Source organism: Pseudonaja textilis, chromosome 1 (assembly GCF_049901715.1).
Source record: "Pseudonaja textilis isolate UNSWEBS1 chromosome 1, rPseTex1.2, whole genome shotgun sequence".
NCBI classification, from domain to species: Eukaryota; Metazoa; Chordata; class Lepidosauria; order Squamata; family Elapidae; genus Pseudonaja; species Pseudonaja textilis.
Window position 1 is genome coordinate 96,723,503 of NC_141990.1, and position 9,772 is coordinate 96,733,274.

General features: G+C 36.8%; 2 protein-coding genes across 2 annotated transcripts in view; both read left to right on the forward strand.

The window, feature by feature from the left end:
* Positions 1-5,714, forward strand: part of LOC113452249 (amine sulfotransferase-like) — a 54,177-nt gene extending 48,463 nt beyond the window's left edge. Inside the window, exon 7 of the mRNA XM_087912639.1 lies at positions 5,175-5,714. Within this exon, the coding sequence (XP_087768765.1) occupies positions 5,175-5,335 (161 nt within the window). The 3' untranslated portion in view covers positions 5,336-5,714. The remainder of the gene's footprint in view (positions 1-5,174) is intronic.
* LOC148127732 (amine sulfotransferase-like) overlaps positions 1-9,772 on the forward strand; it is a 28,237-nt gene that overhangs the window by 1,805 nt on the left and 16,660 nt on the right. The gene's annotated exons all lie outside the window — the stretch shown is intronic.

The window sequence follows — 9,772 nt, forward strand, 5'->3', positions numbered from 1 at the left end:
GCTAATGTATGATAAGCTACCAATCAAAGATTGATATATTACCTTATCAAATTTGGGACTTTGAGCATCCATTTTGCAAATATCCTGACTCATTGGAGTCTTTGCAGTCTTACAAAGTTCCATCTTATAATCTATTAGCAATTTAGATATCTTATCCTCCTGAGATATCTTAAAACCTTTCTGTGTTTTCAGTATATTCAAACCTAGATATTTCTTTATCTCCCCTAATTGCTTGATTTTTATTTTCTTAGCTAATGATGCTATTATTTTATTAGCTTCATCATTAGTTTCTGTAATCAAAGCAATATCATCTGTAAATAATAGTAATAATGATATTTTCCCATTTGTCTCCCTTTTAAATAGACATGGATCGGCTAAACCAGCTTTAAACCCTATATTGTTTAGTTCCTTTACAATATACTGGTTCCATTCATAGCCTGATTGTTTAAGACCATAGAGGCTCTTTTTAACAACCAATAATCATTATTATTTTCACCTTTAAATCCAATAGGTTTTTCATGTATACAGTATGTCTTAGTGGAGCGTGCAAGTAAGCAGTTTCTATATCTAGATGGTTGACTATATATTTTCTTGCTTGCTGCCCACACTAAAGCTGCCCTTAATGTTGCTGCTTTAAGGCTAGGTGCAAATACCTCATCATAGTCATTGGCATTTTGTCTAAAACCTTGGGCTACTAATCGTGCCTTATAGATTATATTACCATCTTTTCCAGTTTTTATCTTAAAAATCCATTTGCAGCCAATGGGTTTTATATCAACAGGTAATCTCGCATTTTCATATACTTTCATATCCTTTAAGGATTTCAATTCCTTATTCATTGCTGCATACCAACTTTCCTTATCTTTAGTAGGATACATTTTTATTTCATCTACAGTATATGGAACTTTATTAATCTGGCACACTGTGTTAGCCTGGTATCTATCAGGCGGTCTAGATATTCGTGTAGTTCTTCTGGGAATTGCAGGGCTAGTATGAGGACTTTTTGAATTACTACCTGTTCATGTTCCTCAGCTTGCTCAGCTATTGGTACTATTTCTTCCTTTATGGGCTCTATCTCTGCCTGTATTTCTCTCTTTACTTTATTCTTAAAGTTACAGGGATAATTAATGGGATTTCTATAGGATTCAATAATTACTTCTTTATTGTTATCCTGTTCTAACTTATCCCATCCTACGTGCTCTAGAAATTGGGCATTGGCACTACATAACACCTTAGATGTGCCTTTCTCCCAAAATCTATATGCCCTATGGTTTGCTTGGTAACCAACGAAGAATAATTGTTTAGCTCTGTGTTGCCCTTTTCGCCTGAGTTGTGTAGGGATATGCACCCATACTGGTGCACCAAATGTGTGCAGGTAACTCAGATCAGGCTTCCTGCCATGCCACATGGTGAATGGTATTTCACCAGTAGTTGTGTTAACAACGTTGTTCAATATGTTATTAGCACACATTGTGGCCTCCCCCACAAAGAATCAGGTAATCCAGAATCAGTTAACATAGTTCTAACCATTGCCTGTAGTGTTTGGCCTCTTCTCTCAATAAATGCGTTGTGTTGTGGTCTGTATGGTGCAGATTTCTTGTGCTCTATTCCAGCTACCTTTAATCTATTCTGGAATTTGCTGTTAACAAATTCCGTACCATTATCTGTCACCAGGGTTATCAGTTGCCATTTAGTCTTTCTTTCTGCAAATTTTAACCAGTTGAAAAATGTTGATATGTTTCAGTTTTTCTTTTCATTAGGTAGCAAAACCCATATCTAGAATAATGGTCCATAATGCTCAATATATATCGAGCACCCCCATACTGGGTTTCTTTGGACCTATAATGTCTGCAAATACTACTTCTAAAGGTTCTTTAGTTTTGAAACCATTTAGCCTATTTGCAGGCAATATTTTACTCTTATCTTCACAGCAGACATTACAACGCAAATATTTATCACAAGGTTTTAACCTTATTCCATCAGATAACTCTACTGTCACGTTTTAGCATTTTAAAATTTACATGCCCCAAACGCCTATGCAATAAATGGATACATTCATTATGAGGCTTTATATTGTTAAATACAGTCTGTGCCTCCCCTTTCTTACTATCATGTAATACATACAATGTTCCATTTAAAGTTGCAGTTACCCTTTTGTTATCCTTTTCAATTATGCAATTATTATCCTTAAATGTAATTACATAACCTAGTTTGTCTAATACCCTTACAGAAAGCAAGTTCACTTTTAACTGTGGTACATACAACATTTTTATATCCTGGTTTAAGCATGGACAGTATGCAATACCTTCTCCCTTGGCCTTGAGGTTCCAGCCATTAGCAAGTGATATATGTTGAGAGCTTGTAGACATTTTTATAAATTTTGTCTTATCTCTCGTGATGCAGTGGGATGCACCACTGTCCACCACCCATAAATCATTCTTCACATCACAGTTGCTAAACGTGGCTAGTTCAAAAGGATTTCTTTGGCTTTTTTACATTCTGGCTTTTTTCTTTTCTGCAGAATATTGCCAAATGTCCTCTGCCTCCACAATTAAAACACTTTTTAATTGTGTATGCCGTCGAAGATAAATTCTCTTCTTCCGGGTGCTTTAATTTACTTAGTTGGTTTCTTTCAAGCTTTGAAGATAATTTCTCTTCTTTATTAGGTTTATCTTCTCTCAGCTGGTCACATTCACACCTTCTTCTGGCTTCTTCTAATAGCCTGCCGGTAATCTCGGTTAATGATAAACTATCTTTTGGCAATACTTCTAAAGCAGTCACATAATCATCATAGCTTTGATCTAATGAAGACAGTATGATGTATACTTGTTGCAACTCATTAAATATAAGCTCTTTTTCTTGTAATTCCTGAAAAATGCTCTTCATACAATTTAAATGAGTTAACATGTCTCCATTCTTCTGAAGATGTGTTCGAAATAGTTTGCGTGTTAGATATATATGAGCTCCTACACTGTCCCGAACATATATCTTCCTGAGGTTCTCCCAGCAGTTTGCAGCATTTTCCTCTCCACGGATATGGATAAGTTGCTGGTCAGAGAGAGTCAGTCCTATGATGCATAAAGCCTGCTCATTCTTTCGTTTATAGTCTTGTATCTTTTTGTCATCCTCTTCAACATTAGGATCTAAGTTAGTCACATCTGGTGGGTTTGTTATTATGTCCCACAAACCTTCTCTTCGTAGAAGTAAACTACATTTCATTGACCATGAAACATAGTTTGTTCCATCTAGTCTGGATATTATGGACAGATTTGGCAAATTTACTTGTGCCATTGCTCTTCAGATATGTAACTATTTAAAAACTAATGAAAAAACAGTTTGTTTTTACAGTAATGTGCAACTCACACCAACTCTCACTGCTATATCCTGGTTAGTTAGACTGTGCTCACTGGGCCCATAACCAATGTTAGTGTTTGGGGACAAACCCCCAAACAGAATGTGCAGCAGCAGTCAAGCCAGGCAGCCAAATGAGAGAGGAAGGGCCCTAGAGTTTACACACACTGATGACAAACACTGTTTATAGTTTAAATAGTTGTTTAATCCAATTAGAGTTTAAACATTGTCAATCAGTCCATATGTCATTCACAAATATATCCATTCAGTAACTTAGTCCATTTAGTAGTCAGTTCTATATCCTTATCTGCTTGTAAAGATATCTTCTCCTCTGATACCTTTCCTTTTGAAGACAACGCTGAGTATTCACAGGAGATCAGCACATCAATGAAATAGTCCTTTCGTTCAGGTATTCAAACAGTTGTAGCAAACAGTAGCAAACAAACAGTAGCAAGCAGAAAAAACAAGCAGAGAGAGGTTACGTTTCTCTTACTGCCTTTTATTGCCGTTTGTAACCGCACCCTTAATTAGTTAATTACAAGCAGTTTTGTGCTTAAAGCTACAAGTTACAAACTCCCAAACCTTGGTTTATATATTTATTCACCCAAACTTAGTTGGTGTATCAATGTTATACCCAACAACATCCTCTACAGTGAGGAAGTTAATTCACAAGTGGAAAACTTTCAAGTCAGTTGCCAATCTTCCTGAGTGGACATTCCAGCAAATTCACCCAAGGTCAGACATGCAATCCACAGAGAAATTGCAAAAAAAATCCCAGAATTACATCTCAGAGCCTACAGTTAGCATGTTAAATGTTAAAGTTCGCAACATTACAGTTGGAAAAAGACTGAACAAGTATGGTTTGTTTGGAAAAGTTGCCAGGAGAAAGTCTCTTCTCTCTAAAAAGAACATTGCAGCACAGCTTTGGTTTCCAAAGTTGCATCTGAACAAAACAAAATACTTTTGGAACACTGTCCTTTGGACAGATGAGACCACAGTGGAGATGTTTGGCCACAATATACAGTGCCATGTTTGATGAACATCAAATACTGGATATCAGCACAAATATCTCATACCAACCATTAAGCATGGTGGTGGAGGGAGGGGCTCATTTGGACTTGCTTTGCAGTCACAGGATCTGGACACCTCAGTCACTGTGTTGACCATTAACTCCTCTGTATACCAAAGTATTGTAGAATCACATGTTAAGACACCCATCTGACAGCTAAGTATTGTTCAATATTGGGTCATGCAACAGGACAATGACCCCAAACACACCAGCAGAACTACAACAGAATGGCTGAAAAGGGAAAAAACCAAGGTGTTGCAATGGCCCAAAGTCCACACCTCAACCCGATTGAAATGCTGTGGTGAGACCTCAAGTGAACTGTACATAAACAAATGCTCACAAATTTCAATTAACGGAAACAATGTTGTGAGGAACAGTGGGCCAAAATTCTTCCAAAATGGAATCAAAATTCTTTCAAAACTATTGAATCGTAAGTTTTGCACACACAGATCCTTCATTTTGGCTTTCTTTTTATAAAATAAATCATGACATGGTGTAATGTCACGTTGTTCATCTGAGGTTGTATTTACATACTTTTAAGACCTGCTAAGACTAGATTTTTACTATGTTCTCATACATAAAACTGAAGAACTCAAACAGGGTATTCTTCCTATTTACATAACTGTATAAACACACAAACCTAGTCACAGAAAAATGTGTAAGAATGAACATTTTGGTGACTGGATGACATAAAGAGCCTCTAGTTTAATTGAATACAAAAACGGTTGACATATTTTTAACCATTGTTTCCCAGGCACTATTGGGGATTGGAAGAACCTCATGACCGTTGCCCAGAGTGAAAGGTTTGACCGTGTCTTTAAGGAGAGGATGGAAACGCTGCCCTTCAAATTCTGCTGGGATATTCAGGAGGATCCTCAGTGTATTTCCAGCTCAGCGGAGGAAAATAATGTGTGATACACACCTTGAAATGGCAAGAATCAAATATATCTTTCCACGAGTCATATCCTTGAACAGGAGTTGCTAATCCCAAAGAACTCACAGATCACACACTGAGTCTGTCTGGCACAGTGCAAGCCCATCCATGACCAAAAATGGCAATTCTCTGAGAATCAAGGAATCCCAAACCCATGTTAAAGGAAAATGTTAAGATTGGAAAGCAAAGGATTAAGATGAAGGAACACTGAAGAATAAAGAAATTGCCAGAACATGCTACATGTTCTTTGTGATGATTTCATGGTTTGAAAATCCTTCCTTTTCTCCTTTATATTAATTTCTATTTTAATATATGATGTTGAAACTCTGTAAAGATAGTATAAAAATCCCAAAAAGTTAATGGTGTCGTGGCATTATGCTATTAAGGTTCTTTAATTTGGGAATGTCATCATATTAAATAGAGTTGGCAAACTCCTGTCCTTGACTGATGCCAAAAAAAATATTGGAGCTTACTGAAATCTGCTAACGTAGACTAAATTTCTTGCCTCTCTCACCTGACATCTCCATCCTCCCCTCTCTTAACATACTGATATGTTTGAAGCCCCCAGTCCTTTTTTTTAGGTGTGTCATGGGGAGGAGCTTTGACTGCCAAATGGTGGACATGTTTATTTATTTTTTACCTCTGATTTGGGTGCCCTGAGCATCATTATATCACAGTAGCTGGCTTACTGGGATGCACTTAAGAAGCTCATTGGAAAAAGCCTTATGGATATTCTGAGAGTCAGCAATTCTGAAGCTACACCAGTAACTCTTATTTTTCAAATCCATATTTTAATTTCCTATCAACACATATTGGTCATAAATTTGGAAAAAGGAATCGAAAGGTAAACTGGGATGTGGTGATTCTGAGAATGCTTCCCGTGAACTGCATTTTAGCAAGTGAGATAGTAGACCCCAAAATATTTTTCAGTGACAATGCATTAATCTATTGTCAGATCAGCTTTTAGAGGTTTTACCAATCAGCCCTATAAATCACCCAAAATTAATTTTTACATAGCATACGGACAGCTGATTTTTTTTGAATCTCTGATTGAATTTGAACTTTAATGTTTCAATTATAGAGCACAACAGAATTTGGTTGCTGAAACTTTGGGAAGATGAAATATAATCCAAAACAAAAGATGAGAAATTACTTCCAGTTCCTGGAAATATAAAATCCACTATATAGGTCACCTTTTTACATTCTTGACAGTAAACCTAGAAGGTTTCAGAGATATAGAAAACTGGGTTTAATGGTATCAACAGTGACTATCAGAGACATCTTGATAAAATTTAAGAGTAGAACACAAGACAAAAGCTAGCATTCTTTGGGGAAGCTATACACCTCAGACATCTTCTAAAACAGGGGTATCAAACTCTATTTCATTGAGGGCTAGATCAGCATTTTGGTTGTAAGACAGTAGACCCCTAAATATTTTTCAGCGACAATGGATTAATCTATCGTCGATTCAGGTTTTTGGTGGTTTTACCTATCAACCACACAAATCACTGAAAATTAAGTTTTATATACCACGTTTCCCCAAAATAAGACCTGGTCTTATGTTTCTTCGGCCACCAAAAAAGGAACCAGGACTTATCCTAGGGGGATGTCTGCCACTGACTCACCTTGAAGGGACAACATTGATAGCTCAACCTAGCAGGAGCCCACTTCCGGCCAACTTCTTCTGCCAACTTCTTCTGCAGCCGCTTGTCACTGCTTGTAGCTTGTATTGGAATTTCAGATCTAGTCAGTATCTAGATGAACAGGGTTATAGTCTGGATTGTCCTCATCCTCTTTCAACTCCAGGTCATCCATTTCCTGAAACAACAATTCACCTACTTCCACACTGTTTCCAGCTGGGAGGGGGAAAGAAAAGGAAAATAAAGGTGACATTTTATAGAGACAAAAGAGATGAATTCCAAGTTGAGTGTTCGTAATGACCACTTAGTAGTCTTAGCTAAAAAACTGAACCAGCATCCATAACTATATGTCCACCATTTGGTAGTCAATGCTCCTCCCCATGACACACCTAAAAGGCGGGGGCTTCAAGCATATCAGTATGCTATGAGAGAGGAGAGTGGTTCTCATTTTATGGACCTTGGAAGAATGGAAGTCTGAGTCAACTTTGAGCTAGTGACAATCTTTGGCAGTTGGCAGAATTAGCCTGCAATACTGCATTCTAATCACTGTGCCAACCTTACTCTTAATGCTGTAAAATGCTTTTGGAAAAGCATAAGACATTCCCTAGATTATATGAGAGCTATTGATAAAACCTCTAATACTGAAAACACATATAGCAAACCACTCACACCCTACACACCCCTATCAAGTTTCTCCATGGAAGTTTTTCCATCCATGAAGCAGACAATAATGTAGAAGTGATTTGTCATGACCTTCTGGTCCCTTATACAACATCCCTTATGTTAGTCAGATTCTTTTATCTGAACTGATTTTATTTTATTTTATCTGAACTGATAGCATTTAAAGTGTCAGCAAAATGTTTGCCAGCATCTATCTGAATAAATGAGCAAAAAATTAGGATGCACAACATTCTTACAAATATTAACCCAATGTATTGAACTTGGCTGCATTTGGAGAAAACATGCTGTCATCAGTGTCCACACAAACTAAGACCATGTAATTCAATTAAAGTCTGCAATACAATGTAATTATGCAATTACATTTTCATTACATAATTGCATAATGTAACTGTGCAATTACATTTCATGATGCAATGAACTTATTCCTTGCATAGACTAACACATATTTTTCTGTACAGATTGCACTAGGTAAACACAGAAATTTTAAACAGATACACATACTAGGCCCCTTGAAACTCTACAGCTTTCATTTTCTATGCATATATCAAATTCTCCTTTATTCCTCTGGCCAAATTCTTTCACTTCACTTGCCTTCCAGTAGCTCCATGGGAGCTGAGCTCTATAGCACATTTTTCAGTGAATGCTCAGAAGCCACAGCACCCAATGCAACTCTTGTTAATACGGCTGACAGTCATTCCAGTGTGAAATTCTAATTATGTATTCTCACCATATTGAATCGATTTTCATGGAACAAATTTAGGTGACTTTCAGATGTGGAAAGGAAACTTCACTAGGACAGTGGCATCAGCCAAGCAGGAAAAGCCCAAAGGGAACATCAAGCCAGCCATAAAACAAACTTGCATAGGAAAAGAAATCAAATAAAAGGTATTAAAGAAGCCCCTTAGACAAAAGCCCAAATAATTAAGAAAACTAGGGAAACAAGAAAAGAAAACCCTTACAAACACAAGACATGCCAAATCAGCAAAACAAACAGACAAAAGACACAAAATATATTGCAAAGGAGAAAGACAGGAGATTGCCACAAAACAAATATAAGAAAACATTAGGACGAAACTGATAATCCAATCAAACCACCCCGTGGAGTTTATACTCCAGTGGAAACGAAGACAACCCCTGACAGGATTTAAAATATTAAGAAACACAAGCACTCACACACAAAAGGAGAAAAAAAGTATAAAAATCAGGGGCTTATCATACAAAGCTACCTAGGCCTGGGAATGCAGACTTCTTGCTATCTCTTGCCTTCCTGAAAATAAAAAGATCCAGCTTTCAAGCAGTTGTCTGTATCCTTGCACCGGAGCTCTCCCAGCAGGAAAATCGAATCCTCAGAAGAAAGGCATTTTAAAAGCCTTTCAACACAGCTAAGACTTTTCTGGTATGATTGCACCTATTCAGCATGGCTCTTAGATAGAGCATGCAGGCGTTCCTCCCACCCCCACCCCCAATGAAGTACTGTTGCCTTTGGAGGGGGACAATAATATAACAACTCTTATATAAAATTATATATAGAAATTGGGATTGGGGTTCAGGTTTGAAAATACAATAACATTGTTCTGGCAGCATCTCCTATTGGTAAATCCATAATTCTTCATATAATGATACATTCCAAATACTTGGCATGTAAATCAAAAATGCCTTTGTATTTTTAAGGTAAGGTAAGAAAAGAATTGCAATGAGTATGTTCATAACATTGTAATTAAAACTTTCTCCTTTACCCAGAATTTTTAGATTCCAAAAAGAACAGCAAATTTACTCTTTGCAATGGAAACTTTTATGGATGAAAATAGAGTTCATTGAACTAATGAATTAATTAGGGAAATAATAACTGTGGGAATAAAACTTTGACTTGGGTATTGGGTAATGATTGGGTAATGATTAATCTAAGACCTTATACATACATGCTTGCTTAATGGTCACTGAGATAGTGCAAAGAAATTAAAAACAAACACTAGAAACAATCAAGCAGCTCAGACAACTGTAAACAAGTCTGTACTATATCTAATTATTGTAATCCACAATGTGACTATACTTGCTATGCTTACCATGTGCTAAAATCTCAATAAAAGGGAGCACTGG